The 17,936-nt window shown below is 40.2% G+C and overlaps 1 protein-coding gene across 5 annotated transcripts in view; it reads right to left on the reverse strand.

Moving 5' to 3' along the window:
• CRIM1 (cysteine rich transmembrane BMP regulator 1) overlaps positions 1-17,936 on the reverse strand; it is a 195,242-nt gene that overhangs the window by 20,723 nt on the left and 156,583 nt on the right. For all 5 annotated transcript variants that reach the window (XM_003817664.7, XM_008970907.5, XM_034952924.3 and 2 more), the window contains 3 exons: positions 16,821-17,030; positions 13,050-13,265; positions 7,983-8,204 (listed from right to left, as the gene is read on the reverse strand). In XM_003817664.7, the coding sequence (XP_003817712.3) occupies positions 7,983-8,204; positions 13,050-13,265; positions 16,821-17,030 (648 nt within the window). The remainder of the gene's footprint in view (positions 1-7,982; positions 8,205-13,049; positions 13,266-16,820; positions 17,031-17,936) is intronic.

The following is a 17,936-nucleotide window of genomic DNA, read 5'->3' on the forward strand; positions in this document are numbered from 1 at the left end:
TAGACAGAAGATGATGACTGATTTTCAATACGCTGACTCACCAGGCCTTTACAGACTGTAAAAGAATGAAAAGATGGAACTCAACTGAAGTCTTGCTAAAAACAGATGCAGGGGGCCTAGACAATTTCAATGAGGCAGAGATCTAATACACAGTCATTCTGTCAGGAAATGATTAAAGAATTCTGGTTAAAAATGCAACAAATGCTTACTGATTTAATTAAATCTTTGGGTATTTTACTTTATAACTTTTAGCTTCCAATAAAAAAAATCTGATCTTAATCCATCTTTCTTTTAAAAAAATGAGGTAAATGCTGTCATGTCGGCTGACTCCTACCTCTCCATACTGCCTCAATCTTAATTGCTGTGAAAGCAGATTTGGCCACAGTTTAAGGCTTTTCTTAGAATTCCATTTTTGTTTTATTTTATTTCATTTATTTCTTAGGGTAGGAAGTGCAAGTAATTTATAAAGGTTAAAAGAGCCTATCAGATTTCTTCAACATACTAGAAAGAAATAGGTGATTGCTCAGGCTTCCAAGTCCTAGTTCTACAAAAAGAAATCTCACCAAACTAGTAAACACAGTCGCTTTTGGCTGAGAACCACTGCATGCAGAGGACACAATTTCTCAGTAATAGAGCTTACTCCTTGTGTTAAGCATTTGTTATGGGTTGATTAAGCACTTCATGGATAGTTGTTGAAGGAAACATTTTATTTTCAACTTTAAATGTGGTCTCATGTCATAGTAGGGCCTACAATCCAAGATGCATCTACAGGTACATGGACATTATTCACATAAATCATTTTGGAAATATAAAAATGTCATTTTAAAAGGCAGGCAGCAACAACTAAAGATCAAGGTGGCCCAAATAAGGAGGAAGAAATACAACTTCTTTTAGGACTTAAAAGAAGCAATCCATGTAAAAGTCGGGGTATACCATCTTGTTAAGAAAACCTTAATGTAGAAGCCATTGGACCTTCCAGATTGGCCAGTTTCTGCACCTATAGAAGATGTTTTATCTGGTCACAGTCCAAGTCCTGTTAAGAAGACTCTGCCAGCAGTCTCCAGAGGGTTCTTATCAGGTGGGCCCTCTTGTGATGGGGTCTTCCCCCATATCCTTGACCACTAGAGGGTACAAAATCAGGTTTGGCCTCCTGGACCGAAATAAGAGAAAGGCAGATGCTGTTGCATCTCTCTGGAAATAGCAGTGCAGCAGCCTAACTTCCGTGCAGCAGAGCTCTTTAAATTAAGAATGTGGGGCTGGAGCGGAGCACACCTAAAGACTATGCAGCTTAGGGGTTTTTTCCCAAGTTAACCAGAACAACTTGAATTTCTGTTTACACAGCCGGGGGCCTGGAAAGGATACTGAAGTGAGAAGAGAAAGCTGCTTATGGAAGCAGCAAGATCAGTTACTTCCTAGGGCATAGGGTAAGACCCAAACAAACTGAAATCAAACACTGCTTATTTTTGTTGTGATAACTTTAGACCAGTTCCAAAGTTAGCATGGTGCATGACAACCAGAATGTTTTCATTTTTATACTCTCTGAACAATACACAGAAAATCATCCTGTTTCCCCTTCTTTCAAATCACACCTCTCATCTTTTGTTTCAATCTTTTTAGCACTAACTGTGACAACCTGGGCCTCCGTGTAGGTCCACAGTAACTGACAGCACTGAAGAATGTGCAGGAGGTATACATCTCCCTATGAGGGTGCGCCCTGATGATAAATGCCACGTACTCCGTTCCCAGGAATCACAGTGGATCATGCACAGTAAGTTCAGACTCTTCAAATGGGACTAGCCTCTCAACATAAACAAAAATAAATGCGCCCTATTTTCTCACTTCTGATAATGTCTAGAGGTATGAAAGAACAGTGCGGTTTGTGGGCAAGGCCCTGTCACAACACAGCTGAGCTACAGAAAGCACACTGTTTCTACCCGGGTTACAATGGAGTGACCAAAGTGACATGGGCTTTTTAAGATGGGAGCAGGCAGGATGAGGTACACTGCCAAAGCATTATCTAAGATATTCTCGGCCTCGAAAAGCTCATCACTGAGATGTTATATCCAGGCATTTCTCTTGTAGAAAGCCAGACGCTACATTTAACAGTGAGACACTAGAATCTATTTGATAACGTTACTCAGATCAGCTGCAATCTGTGTTACGAGAGCAGCAATTCTACTGAATCAATATACACTTAAATTGTGTTTACTGTTTATAAAGTATTTTTGCATATGTACATTATGTCATTTAATATTCTTGGCACTTTTGTGAAGCACAGGACAATATTATTATTGCCATCTTATGGATGAGGAAACTGAACTAGGGTTACATCATATCACCGAGACATAAAGCTAGAATGTGACAGAGCTGTGATTATAATGCTCTGGCTCCAAGGGAAGTTCTCTTTCCAATGTGCAGAAGCTTTTAAGAAAATACACTGGAGAAGCAGCGGTGAAAAATGTTCCAATGAAGGTGGGCACCATCATATCATTATGGTTTCAAAATGCGTAACATTAAGTTTCATGGGTTGTATAGCTTAAAGATGCCTGAATTAAATATTTACTATAATTGATTCTTGGGCTGAATTAAATACACAATGACCAACAGATGTTCCAAAGAGATGCTATATATCTCTAAGATACCAGTTTAGTAGAGTTATGTTTAAATAAACAGAAATCTAAGCAAAAGGAATAATGTATTGACTTGATATAAGGTATAGACATTTCCCTATTAAGGTTAAATATTATTTAATCATTTGCGAGTTGAAGATCACTATGGAGGAGATCACTATACAGTGACAGTATCACAGCCAGTTGAGAAGAAATACAGTCACAACACAAGCTAAGCCAGCTCCATGGGAAAGTCCCACTTCGAATATTAGTAAATATATAAATATAAAAATAGCTAACTTCTAATCAAACAGAGGTATTAATACAACCTGTAAGAAATTTTTAGTGTACCATCGACCTATAATAGAACTCATTTTCACAGATCCTTAAAGATATATGACACTTAAAAACACTTCAATGATACTGGCTGATTAGAAGGCATGTAATCAGAACATTTTAACTTAGTTCACATGGAAGTTATGAGCCACATATATACTTGTATTTATTTTATATAATGTATAAGTAAATATTTATATTATATATAATAAACACAAACAATCATCCACAATTTCTGAAGTGAGAAAGATACACTGACTCAAGAATTTCTAGCCAACAAATGACTTTAAAAATCTGACCTTGAAATATCTTCTAAAATAACACGTAGTTACAAACAAATACTTGCCAAGTCATAATTTTCAAAACAATGCTCTACATACTAACACTTAAGACTTAGCCAACACATGAGCTATTTATTCAACGTCAGTCCTGATCACCTAGAGTGGCTTAACTGGGGGACATACCTGAGCATCTTGACTTCCAAAGTCAACAGGTATGATGCAGCAATGAAGTGGGCTTGAAAATCCTGGAAATTAACCTAAGATAGACTTTATGATCAAAGTCGTACTTTTTCTTTTTAATATCTGACCAGGAATGACTGACCCCTGGACACAGGGAGGTTCCACTGAAAGACTCATGGTCCCCCCTCCAGAAGCTGCCAGAGTCTGGCACTCAGTATGGGCAGAAGCATCACCAACACGAACATTAGAGCAAGGTTGATGTGGTCAGGGCTCATATGGGGATATGAGTATCCCCACAGGCATATGAGTGGTGTGGTATGAGGGCTGCTAATTTACTTGTCTGCTATCCTCCTTGAAGTCATGAAATAAAGACTTCATTGAAAGCATTGAAATAATTTTTGCTCTGGCAAGGTTTGAGAAAGGCATGTAGCATGTCATCAGTGAAATGGCCATGGGATGCTTTAGAAACCAGTACACTCTTGCATGGCTAAGTAGGTCATAACAGAGGCATTTGCTGTTTACAAGGAACCACATATGAAATCTCTTTTCACCCATCAGAATTCCCACCAGACCTTTTATCTCCACCTGAGTCATACTTGTCAACTTTCGATTCTTGTTCTTCATCCTTTAACCCTTCATTATAGTCAGCTTATGAAAATAAAATCTAAGTTTGAATGTATTTACTTAGAAAACCAGAGTACAAAAAAAATTAGGGAATCAGAAGATGTTCCATTAAAGTGAATGGGTAATTACTACTTAGTTTCTTTCTAGTAGAACAATGAATTCCCTAATGATGGATATTATAAGAAACTAGACAAAGCTGTTCACTTTTCAAAATTAATCATCAATCCTATTAATTATGTCTATATTACATATCCTATTAAATTAGCACACATAATATGAGGCCTTCGCACATCAAAAGAGAAGCATTATCATTGCTCATTAGTGACTTGACAATTTAACAAAAGGAACACAAATACTTGTAATCAGAAAACTATTTTTGGTAGAATCACCACTTTTCATTTTTCTTACAGTAGGAAAAAAGGATACTTCACATGCATACTTTTTTTTTGACCACTAACAAAAGAGGTCCCTTAATTGTGAGTTTGAGGTTTTTAGAGATCTGTATTTGACTAATTAGGGAGAACATTCGTCCACGGAAGAGCCCTACAGCCAAGGTGAGGTCAGCACTGTAGGCTGGGGTGAGATAGTCTGTACATTCTAACAGTGAGATACACAAGATCCTGAGAATAGATGATAATCTGAGTTAAAACTGAGAAAGCCTAAACCAGGAAACAATGCGAGCACTGGTCTTTGGTGCCCACTGGAAAAACAATTGGGTGCTTTAAGACATGCCGCCTGATGGTGTGTTTCCATGTTTTTCCTTTGCTCAGTGATCTCTGGATGGTGATAAAGGCTCTGCCAATGAAGCACAGCTGGCAACTGCCTTTGGGTGTGCTTCTGCTGGCCAGGCTTGGCACCCTTATACAGGGACCAAGCTGACTGGAAGTCAGGACTTCTTAGTTGATAAGAGAACAAGCCCAAATGCAAACTGGAGAGTCAGACAGGAAATCCCTATATCATAGTCATGAACTTGACTTCGTACGTTTAGATATAGCAGGGCTAGATGAGAAAGGATGAAGGCCTATCTAACAACGCTACTTGCAAAGTAAATATGATGCAGACAGAAGAGGGCTTAATGACTATTTCAATAATACAACACATATAAATTATTAAGATGAACGAGTGAATAAGGTACATGGTTACAGTTCATCAAATGTTAAGTCTTCCCAACATGGTCCCCTGAAGCTAAGTCATAGGTTTATATGATAAAATTATACATGCATCAGTTTGGGAGGGGGAGGGAAGTTGTGGAGGGAGATAGATCAGAATCAAAATGTCCACTATACCATTACGAGCTCATATGAACCACAATTTAGCAAAAGTGCTGCAGTCCAACTTAAAATCAAAATCACAAATTTGAGCCAAACTGGTCCTTTTTTTCTACACCAATGAAGAATGTGTAATCTAGATGCAGGAATTGGAATAGAAAGTATGAAGGCAAAAAATAAAAAATAAAAAGAAAGACTACAGAATACTATGATTTGCAGGTTTCTCTTCATAATTTTGAATTTGTTAAATTGGTTTTGTGAGAGATGATTATCTACCGTCACATGAAAACAAATTTACTAGTCGAATAATTTACTAATTACAAATTTAACAATTAAGTAGCAAAACAACAATAAATTTACACAAAACAATCTGAGAATTTTCAACACACGAGAGATCTGCTGTTAGATTTTTCCTCTGAAGGTAACATGCAATTCTCAGACCTCCTGGGCCCTGGTTTCCCAAGTATGACATAAGTATCCCTGGTTGACTTGTGAACCATTTCCTTTAGTATTAAAGTTTTACTGCACTTGTACCTCTGAACTTAAAAAGTTAAAAAAAAAAGTTTTGATATATAACTATGGGGATATTGGCTATACTTTCCCCTTACCCAGCCTGAAAGAGTAGCTTAGTTATAGCTTTCATTTAGATCTCACCAAAGGCTGTGTCATTTTGTCGCGTGAATTTTGGTCAGCTCTTTGAAAAGGTAAGTAGCACTAAATTGGATATATGCCTTGATACATTTTTCCCTCCACTTAGGAGCTAGAAAGCTTATGGGTAGAGTACAGAGAAGCCGGTGCTAAAATGCAGGGCTGCCACATATCCAGTTTGCTTGGGACACTCCTGATCTATGACTATTGTCCCATCAGAATTATTAACAGCCCCCTTTTCACTCTCAAAAGCATCGTGGTTTGAAGAATAAATTATATGGATGGTAACCCTATTAAAAGAGAGAATCTAGCTTTTAAAACAGAACTTTTATTACTCTTTGGCCATCTAGCTTTTAAAACAGAACTTTTATTACTCTTTGACCATTACAGTAAGAAAATCTGTGTAAAATTCCTAAGAACAGGCATTTCCATCTCATATACCAACATGCAGAGTAAAAGACTCAAGAGTGGCCCTGTCTAGTGGCCAGAAGTCACAAGACAAGGACAGGGAGATGTCCTCATGAGCTTGAGTTATGGCCACCATTCCTCAGCTTATCTATCAGAAATGCCACAAAACTGTGTAGCCAGATCTCCTTTATTCCCCATCTATCACTCCAGATATATGCAATGACTTGTGTTTAGAAAACATGGAAAATCCCCAACAATAAATGTGCAATTAGTACAGACTGTAAACTTTTTCATTTGCTACTCTGATTATAGGTGCACTATCTGATTGAGACGTGTCATTGTCTTTCATTTGACTTTGAGCTTTACTGGACACAAAAGCGTTAAAAGAGGGTGAAAGCCCAGGGAACACGGGCTGTCCTTGATAGAACTGCCAGCTGTCTCACCTTTTGGACCTCAGAACAGCATCTGGCTTATGTCCATAGGACTAGTTTTGCTCCAGATGTTAGGTGCTAATATACATAGATCCTCTGCTCACAAAGATGCATCACCACCACGGGTCACAAGAAGGTGAGGGCTCTAGAGTTACTCAGGCCTCACTCTGTGTGCCTAGGCCACTGACAGGGACAACCACGTGGTTGAAACAGAATCCATTAAGTGCCAGAAGACAGGAACAACTGGGAGATTAAATTAATATTTCATATTTAGTTGATCTCAAGGCAGCAGCAAGCTTTATACACTAAGTGGGCTCTAATATGAGACATGGTGTTTCTATCTGGAAAAAAACACCACTGTCCCCGTCTCTACTAAAATACAAAAATTAGCTAGGCGAGGTGGCAGGCACCTGTAATTCCAGCTACTAGGGAGGCTGAGGCAGGAGAATTGCTTGAACCCAGGAGGCGGAGGTTGCAGCAAGCTGAGATTGCACCACTGTACTCCAGCCTGGGTGACAGAGTGAGAATCTGTCTAAAAAAAGAAAAAAAAACCACTGTAAAAAATAGGCTGGAGAAACAGAGTTCTGAAATTGAAAACCCTGAACTGGCAAAGGACCCCGATAGAACACGACAGTGCTATAACATTATGACATTCTCAGAGAACATTTCTTTCTCCTTCTTCTTCTTCTTCTTTTTTTTTTTTTTTTTGAGATGGAGTCTTGCTCTGTCACCCAGGCTGGAGTGCAGTGGCACAATCTTGGCTCACTGTAACCTCCGCCTCCTGTGTTCAAGTGATTTCTCCTGCCTCAGCCTCCGGAGTAGCTGGGATTACAGGTGTGTGCCACCACACACAGCTAATTTCTGTATTTTTGGTAGAGACGGGGTTTCATCATGTTGGCCAGGCTGGTCTTGAACTCCTGACCTCAAGTGATCCGTCTGCCTCGGCCTCCCAAAGTGCTGGGATTGCAGGCGTGAGCCACCACGCCTGGCCTCATTTATTTATTCTTACAGCACCTCCTCTTGGGAGTACATCTTCCATACCTTTCTTCTGCTCGGTGTTGCTACACTGGGTCTGTGTGACATGTCAAGCAGGGAAAAAACTAGTTTCAAAAATATTAATTGATCTAGCAAATGGCTGTCAATACAGATTTAGTGACAACTGGTAGAGATGAGGGATTTTTTTTTCCTTGGTCTTACCTATGCAGTAGGGACAACACTGGCCTTTTCTCAAGACAGGTCTTTCACAGGATACAGAAGGGCAGGACTCAGAGAAACAGCTAATTACGCTATCGATGCAGATGCAGCTGGTACAAACGTCAGGCTTCCAGGACTCCGCTGCCAGGAATATATCCCCTTCCTCATTTTTGCAGTAATTAGGTACGCTGTTATTGCGGGACAAGGAAGGCCGAAAAGGTTGATCTGGAAAAATGAACATATAGGTCAGCAAAGAAGATGCTGTTGGCCAGCAACTATGCAACATAGTGTGTTTCAAAGCACACCCAGTCATGATGGCTTTCGGTGCCTCCTTAAATACATGACGCAGTAACAAATCAGAAAGTATGATTCCGGAAGGGTCTTAAATTTTTAAACAAAATAACAAAGATCAAAAAAGAGATGTTACAGTTATTCTGTTAGTTGTTTATATAATATCCGCTCTTTCTTCCTTAATGAAATCCTGGTTTTCTTTGGGGAAGTCCCAGGACTTGGATTACAATGCATGTAAGTAAACGGGACAATTCTGTTCCCTGCTTTCCTAGGCTCCCTTGAAACTAGGGTGGCCCCATCATCTAGCCGTAGCTAATGGGACCTAATGGCTAACAAGGGGATTTCTGGGAAAGCTTTCACTTTCTTCAAAGAAGGGTAGATATGTTCTGCCATCATCCTTCCACATTATTCCTGCCTTGATAGGAGTGCGTTGATCACGGCTGTGACACCCCTATCAGAAGAGAAAGGCCTTGACCCCACTGAACCGCTGAATCAATGCTGATAAACATCTGCCTCCAAATGTCTTGTCATATATGTAAAATAAACCTCTATTTACTTAAAAATTGTAGCTGGATTTTCTCTTGTGGCCACATGCAATTTTGACCAATCAATATTCAGACAAATTCTCATTGTACCAGACTACCAAAAACCACCTAAATGCAACATTCCAATGTTCAGGAATTCACATTAATGGCTGAAAGATAAGAAATCTAAATCACTCATTAAGGATGCAACCACAGAGAAATCATGTGCAAATCATCTGTGTCTTTGCTATTTAAAGACTGAGACCTGAAAGTCCCCAGATCTAGTTACAACTTGCAACAGAAAATGTCACCAGAAAATCCAGATAGCACTTTGGGCATTGGTTTCCACTAAGATCAATGAAAATTGTAACATCAAGCAGCAATATGATTGAGATATCAGAAAGGAAAATGTAAGTGGGTGCGTTTCCAGTTTAGAAATGTCATAGTCCAACTGATAAGAGAGCACTTCTAATCAACTTCACCACTCAAGAGTCTAGACACAGCCATGACAGCCCTACCTAGCAAAGCTCTAAGAGGGCCACATTTTCTCCATGCATACACAATCAAAAGAGTTGTCGTATGTTCTTCCCAGAACCAACTTCATGAGCTCTGTTATTTTTAGTCAAGAACCAGAAACAACTGAGACATGTAGTTGCCATATGATCCAGAAGCTCTACATGCCACTTTTTCCTTCTATCCACCTCATGAATATACCCTACAGCCAGTAAGTAGGATGTGACAAGAAGGGCCTTTTTTTTTTTTTTTTTTTAATTATACTTTAAGTTTTAGGGTACATGTGCACATTGTGCAGGTTAGTTACATATGTATACATGTGCCATGCTGGTGCGCTGCACCCACTAACTCGTCATCTAGCATTAGGTATATCTCCCAATGCTATCCCTCCCCCCTCCCCCCTCCCCACCACAGTCCCCAGAGTGTGATATTCCCCTTCCTGTGTCCATGTGATCTCATTGTTCAATTCCCACCTATGAGTGAGAATATGCAGTGTTTGGTTTTTTGTTCTTGCGATAGTTTACTGAGAATGATGGTTTCCTTTTTGAGGACCAAGGCAGTTACTTCATTGTGGACCTTCTCTGAGGGACAGGGAAGCCAGCATAATGGGATTGGCCCATACTCTCTCCTTTAAACTGAGTAACTGTATCTCCTATGACTAGTCCCAAAGGCAGCAGGCATAAGTTGAAGAACAGCCATTGGTTCCACGGCTCCATGGTACTCTAGGTCCTATTACAGATATGATTCCACAGATCCCACCCACATAGGTTAGAGATGGTAAGATGGGATGACTTTCTCAATGACCTTTTCGTGGTTATCTACGTCGAGGGATAATTTCTTCTTTAAGAGACTGACCAGTGCTAACTTTTGCTTTGGCTAGAAATAAGGACAACACCCTCTTGTTCACACTAGGCCCTGCAAATCTCCATGAGGTTTTTGTGACTTACGTTAACTTAGCTCATGCAAGCATTGCCCAACCTCTGTCTAAAAACTGAAAAGAAGAAGGGACAGCCGTGATGAAGCTATGGAATGACAGTGAAACAAACAGCCTGGAATCTGCAGGGCTCTCACTGAGGCCTGGAAAGAACCCAGAGGACATCAGGATACGCTGGCAGTGACAGTGTGAGGGCTGGAGCCGAGGTAGAGTCTGCAGGTTTCCTTCCACCAGGCAGGAGGCTCCTGGCCCAACCCTGACCGACAATGTCATTTGGAATCTTACCCACAGCATCTCCCTTCTTTGGGCCTCTTTTCTCATTTTTCCTGCTCTAGACCCTTTTCTTTACACTTCTGTTTCCAAACGTTTACTCCTTTATTTGATCTTTACCAGTGTTTTCACTGGTGTTCCTTTTATCTTTTTATTTTCTACCTCCCTCACTCTTCTCTGCCATGCTTTTTTCCAACTCTAAAAATAAAGGAAAGAAAATTTTAAACTTATGGAAAGAAACAAGTGCTATTTTACCCTCTCCCTTTTGTATGCTGGTGAAGTAGCTTCACTTGCAGTGATGTGCAATCTTTCCTCATTTCCTCACCAGACCTTGCTTTAAACCAGGCCAGAGAAGAGGGAAAGCTGAAGAGAGGAAATGACAAGGCATCCTACAGATGGAAGCATCATGAGGGATTCGACCCTTTGGAAGCTGTTATCCCACTGTGGAGCTATGACTTTTGGGCCATTTTAGAATGCAAGTGTCCTAAGATTAGAGATGATATTTTTCTACATGTGTAATATGCCACTTATCAATGCCACTGTTGAGAATTACTGTGATAGGAAGAAATTGATAATTTGAGTTTTAAGGCTTTTTATTTTTTTGTATCTCAATACAACTATGAATGAGAAAGTCCAGAAACATCCTTTAGTTAGAGGTAAAGAAAAAAATCCAGGCCTAAGTTAATGAATGAGAAGTCAAAGCCAGGCATATGAGGGGTTGCCTGTTCTTTGGAAAGATGGAAAGGAATGCAGGACTACCACTGCCTTGCTTGGCTAGAACCCATGGGCCTCTGCACATGCCACCCATGTTAGCATACTCAGAGGTTCCCATCTCCACATAGCTCTCCTTCTCTTTATGGGTGGAACCTCTGAGTTCAGCAAGGTTTCCCATCAATGAATTTGAGCTAGTGGTCCTGGAGGCATTTCCTCCCCCAGTGCCACTCCCTTAGTCAATCCCTAAGTTCATCACTCAAATCCTAACACAAATAGCACCAGGGGTATTTGCTGCTTTAGTTTCCCAGATTGCCTATGTTCTTGAATCCTCCCTTTCAAGGCACACCTCTTACTTTATCATTATTGACTTAATGTGGAATATTGAATTGTTTGGCTTTTTGGCTATTGCTCCAGGACAGGAATCATGTCTGTTTTCATTAACCTTGGAATCCCCATAGTTCAATTCAGGCATTCTACAAATATATGTAAACTAAATAGCTAAAAGTATATAAATTCATTATCACCAAGGAAAAGATCACTCTAAGTAGTTTCTACCAAGGTGATGTAAGTAAAGCCACTGCTATATATTAACAAAAAACATCAGTAGGGTTTGAATCTGAGTGAATTGTGATGACAACAAATTGGGAAATCATAGGTCATGCATATCCTAAAAATGTAACACATATGAACTATTTCTTATACTAGAAAAGCTATAGTGCTAATTAAGCTTCTCAGATTAACAGTTCTGTACTAAAATGGTAATACTTGGGCTGCCGTGCATGATGACAACAGCCAGTAATGTGGCTATGCCTATAAGTTCATCTGATCAATTCCAAAAATGCCATCAACATAAACCTATAAAAAATTTAGACACTGATGATGCTGCACATAATGACGGAACAACAGATTCTGGCCAGCTGACTAGATAATCCAATGTAAAAAAAAAAAAAGTAATAAAATACAAGGGTTTATGTTTTGCTGAGCAGAAATGCTCTAAGAATATGTTTAGAAAGTAAATGCTTATTGATTTAAGTTGAAATATGGGAATAAGAAGCAACAACAACAAAACAAAACTAGTTCTGTCAACTTGGTAATTTTATATTTAAATATCTTTTGAAAAAGTCACATCTAGTATTAATTAAAAGTACTACTAAAGGTATATAAAACCAGTAACTTATGATTAACATCTTGACAAATTTCCCTCTAACAAGTTTCATGGCCATACATTTACCTGCTAAGGTCAGATTATCTGAGAAATAAAAAGTAGAAAATAATAGCACTCCTTGTACATGTGCAGTGCTAGTCACTTAATGCTTTTTGGCATTAACTCACTAATCATCCCAACTTGGAGGGGGTGGCATTATGCATATTTCAAAGTCTCTTCACCACCCTTATATTTCAAAGAATTTTATTTACAAATAATTTTGTTTACATTATTTATAAATAACTATTCTTCTCATTTGTTACATAAAGATGACTTTTCACAGTAACAGAATCGTTTGGTTAATTTGGTGCGGTGGGACTTTCTCTACTTAGGTATACTCCTCGAGTTTGAGATGTAGGGTTAAGGAAAAAAATTGGCAAGAGAAAGAGTCTCCTTTTTTGTTTCACAGTCATCTCAGGTGTGAGGCATACTGACTGCATAAATAGGTGGTTGATAAAAAGAATACATGCAGGAAGCAGACTGCCAGCTGTTCCTGATGGGATACTGGGTTTGGCACACTCCCATATGGGGCTGATCCTGCCCTGTGGGTCCCACAGAATGACAACACCCAGAGCTGCATCCTTCCCCACCAAGCACCCACAAGGCATGGTGTCGCTTACCTGTACACTGTGGGCAGCAGGAATCCTGGGTGCGTGAGGGGTTCTGGCAGAGCAGCGGTGGGCACACCTCTGTCTCACACAGCACCCGTCCGCTGTGGCAGGTGCACTGAGTACAGGAGTCAATGTTCCACGTTTCTCCTTCCACAAAGTATTCTCCTCCAGGGGCGTGGCAAATGGAGGGAGTACTGAGCTCTGGCTTCTGCACCACAAAGTCATCTGGGAAATGACACAAAATCAGAACACATTATTCATCTGCAATCTTTCCAGCTCTTGAAAGCCTGGTGCTGTTTGCTTTAAGGGATAGAAGAGATGAACTGTGAAGAGCATCTCGCTCTATTCTTAATAAGAGAATAGTGAAGAAAATATTCCATGCATGGAAACAGAAGACAATGGCAAAAGAGCTAATATTAGGACGTGAGGTTCAAGTGGTTTAAGTCTGTCAACAGTAATAAGAGAATTCAATAAGATCATTAAATTACAAGGAGGGGACTCCCACTCTAGAGATGAGAACAGGGGCCTCTTCTGGCATTTCTGTGAATGTGTAGGAACTGTCTCGGATTCAAATCTCTCATTTACAGAATACTTGGTATGGTTCAGTTATTTCCATGCTAAGCACTTCACATGTGTTATTTCATTTATTCCTTACAGTCACCTTATTTTATGCATGAGGAAACTGAGAGCTCAGGGAGAGACGAGGGAAACTGCAACCCAAGTCTATGGTTGTTTGGATCATGGATATGTCTCCAGATTAAATAAAACTTCCAAATGATCGATGCCCTATCTGCTTTATTATTTCTGGAATCCTGAGTACTTTTATGCTTGGAAATATGTCCTGCTGTCGAGCAGGCCACACCCCAATCTAAGCCAGCTGCCAGCAAACTGAGCAGGAATGCTCCTGTAGAATCAACAGTCTGAAAACCCTCACCTGAGACTAAACATGTGCTTGGCAATATCATCATCAAGAGAGGTAAATGCTGGCAGGCTGGTGATAACTATCATTTCTTTCCCCAGAGGAGAGGTAGTTTTGGTCTCTTGGAGAGATGACACTGATAGAGAGGGAATTTAATGTTGAAAATGTCTGAAGAGGGGCTGGGAGTTGCCCTGAAGTTTTGCTGGGGAAATGAGAAGTATGAAGACATTAACCATAGTCACGTAATCCAAATGCAACAAGCACTTCAGGAAGGTGTTGACAGTGTTGAATCCCGCCGAGAAAGAGTCTGGAGACATCACGGCTAGCTCATGCTTGGAGCTCAGTGGAAGTCACGCCCCAGAATGGGCCCATATATGCAGAGATGCTCAGAGCTGAAATCTTCTTAAGAGTGAATTGGGGCTATGACTTTCAAAGTGGTGGTTAGCATGAGAGTCAACAATACTAATGAGATTAAGTGATGTGGGCTGATTTCCAGTTAAGAGGGTAACAACTGCTAATACAGCTTTATCTCAAGGGAATTACAAAAGGCTGGAACTTAGACCCAGGGACAATATCACAGAAAACTGATACTCATCAATCAATGCTTACATTCACAAGCAACTGTAACCAACTTTCCAGTATAAGAACAACAGAGAGGAAGATAATTACAATGAAAACTGTGCTGGACAAGATGGTAAATGTGCATCTGTGGTTTACAGAGAAACAAAAAGTCCCAAAGAGTATCGATAAATGAATATAGCAAAAGCCTCCCTTATTGCTTTCAAAAAGGGCTTAGAGAGGACTGCCAATTACTGCCTTGTTAAATGCTGACATGTACGGAAGTGGTCAGAATAAATCTGATGTGCGTGTTGGCAGGTATGCTTTCTTGCTCCCCTTTTTGCCATACGATATGCCTCAAGGCAAAACACAAGAGGGGCCAGAGACATGGAGACAAAAGAAAAACTCAAATGTAGAGTGTATGGAAGACAGAAAATCTGAGAGACACTATCATTTAGTAAATATTCATTAGAAGAGTTCAGGAGATACTCATTTATCCCAAGAAGAAAAACAGCTGATCTCGGAATGAAGAGGGGAGAAAAATATTCTTTAAAGTAGGAGTCCGTGAATGCAACAGCTCTGGAGTCTATAATCAGAAGGAGGCTTATGTGGCAACATGCTAAAGATTTGCAGAAAAAATTTACCTCTACACATCCATATACATAAATGTGTTTTCATACACGTATATCCAGATGTTGACATACCCACAATAAGGTATCAACAACAACTTCACGTGTGCTTACGTAAGAACTTTCCATGACTCTAACAGAGAAATATCTTTCTGGTTCTACTGATTTTCAGTTCTCAGGTCAATTATCCATTCTTAATGTCTTTGCATTTCTACCAATCTAGCTGTTAGAATTCTTCATTGAGGACATGTTTAGCAAAGACCCAGGTACAAATCCCTCCTCTATGCATTCACACCTATAATTAAAGCAGGGGTCTTCATGCAAACACATGATTTTTCCCTCCCCAAAGAGTCAACACAGAGTTCTATCATATTAAAGTCCTCATTTACCCTTCTTATGCAGGGGACTCTAGCAGTTTTTCACACTTAACTAGCAAAATATCGGAAAAAAGGAAAGAGTTCTGATATGGAGCACCTCTAACTGAACTACAGGGAAACAAAACAAAATAAAAAGAGTCATCTCTTCTGCGTTGTAATCTCGTTTTCTACAAGGTATGGGAGCTGCCTGTCACTCTGATACTGTAGCTATTGAGCTGTGCATAATCTCAGAGCTGAAAGGGACTTCAAGTGTCCCTCTCCCCTACTCCCCAACCATGGCGAACAAGGTCAGTTTCCCTCCCAGGCTAGTCTTGTTGCAAAAGGACCAGGCCTCAGGCTCCCGGCTACACCTTTTGCACAGGTGGACTCACGCACAGGGAGATACAGGACCTGGACTGACCAGAGGAAAAACAATCATCCTCCAAAATCTGACAGTAGACTTCACTTTGAAAGAAATCTGATACAAGATTTGAGAGACTTCATTTCTCCCAGGCCTTTTGGTGGACATACTATTTCACTCTTGGTAAGACAGTCAATCTTTCTGTGTCTGTTTTCCAAATGAGAAACTGCCTCAATGTGTTTTTCCCTAACTCAAAGTGGCCTGCACAGAGAGGGAAATAATAGATATAAGACTGTGTTGAGCTCTTTGGATAAAACGTACTAGATGAGGTTTATGGTTATAATTACTGTTATTGACAATCATAATTCAGACTCCCTTGAATTACAAATCTGTTCTGGTTTTCTAGTAACTTGATTACCATGATTATGATTTTAAATGTTTTGGACGTGTGGTCACTCTAAATCTCTCCATTTGGCAAGAGTGCCACATGTCTATTAATTTAAAAAAGAGCAATAGCCACAGACTTCAAAAAGTTTCTCCCTCTCAAACATTACTTTAAATGTGATAAGGTTTTATGGGATAAAACTAGTACCAATCCCCTCATATTAATGAGGACATTCAGACTTAATGTGCTATCAATAAAATGGAGAGCTGGAGTGTAAGAACATCAGCCCACAAACCTTTACAAAAATGTAGTCCAAAGACCTTACATAACTGAGTCAATCATTCAAAAAGGAGGAGACCCATTTCTACAATGATAGAATTTTCTCTGGTCTTTGGTTCTTCACTGATAGTGCCTGGATGATTCTGTGGTGGTTGTTGACAAAAACCACACAGTGCTGAAAAGTGTTCCAGGGGTTGTCCCCTCCAACCTCCCCAGAGTTACAAATGCGTCTAGGGCCCTGCAAGGCAGAAGTCATTTGCTTATGGAGCACACAGATGGCAGCCAGCTTTTACCTGCACATGATGGGCAGCACTGTCCAGGGTGAATGGTGGGGTTGCCACAGGCAGGCACCGGGCAGGTGATCAGGGCACACATTTCCCGTCCATTGAGACAGTAGCATTCCCGGCACCCATCGTGCCAGCTCTCCTCATTTTTATGATGATGACCATCCACGGTGAGACAAGTGCCCGAAAGGATGGGTGGCCCGGCTGAAGCAGAGGCCTCTGGACAGACAAAAGGCAGCCTGGTAAAGAAGTGGCTACTGCACAGGAGAAACAGCCTACAGAGTCTGTACATGGACTGGACCCCAGCCACCAACAATTATGTCTACACAGGACAGTTTGTGACATGGGACATGTTCATGAAAAGAATTTAAGTCAATATGTTCTCAATCTTGAAAAAAGAAAACAGAGAAAAAAACCGGCAAATAGTTTCTCTCCAATTCGTGGGATGATCGCTGATTTTTTATTCCTTCCACTGTACTTTCTCATATTTTATACAATAAACAAGCACTGATTTTATAACAAATTTTACAAATATGTTGAATGTATTCAGAAAAATCGCTCTAGAAGCTTCATCCAATGGGGACATCCTGGGCCCCTTGCAAATAACAGAGTTTTGTTCAGCAGAACAATTAAAGCAGTGACTAGATTTTTGTTTACTCCAACCCCTTAGAAACACCATTAAGGTGGTAACTGTCCAGTTTTGAAACATCGTAAAACAAAGTTTAGGAATCTTTTATAGTTTAATCTGTGGATCATGCTGACAAGTACAACATAAAGGGATAGGCAGCAGGGCTGGAGCTGGGGTAAGGGCAGAAACGGCGGTCAGGGTGCATGCTCAGTGGCTTCAGGAAGCTCCCTGGAGAAGCCTCAGGCAGCAGGGATATCCAGGCTCTGTGCTTATTCACAGCTGTGGGCTGGCATGTGCTTATTGAGCCAAAGGCTAAATTCTCATGGAAAACTGTTATCTGGAAATACAGCAGCTAACTTCTGAGCTATACCCACCCTCTAGAACTTTGAAATGGGGCTATTTACTGTTGCAGTTTTATTAATCTTACTCCTGAACAGAGAGAGGCTCTATAGAGGTTCAGATAATTGTGCTTTAGGCTAAAGTTCCTGATAGAAGTA

This window comes from Pan paniscus, chromosome 12 (genome assembly GCF_029289425.2).
Source record: "Pan paniscus chromosome 12, NHGRI_mPanPan1-v2.0_pri, whole genome shotgun sequence".
Classification (NCBI taxonomy): Eukaryota; Metazoa; Chordata; class Mammalia; order Primates; family Hominidae; genus Pan; species Pan paniscus.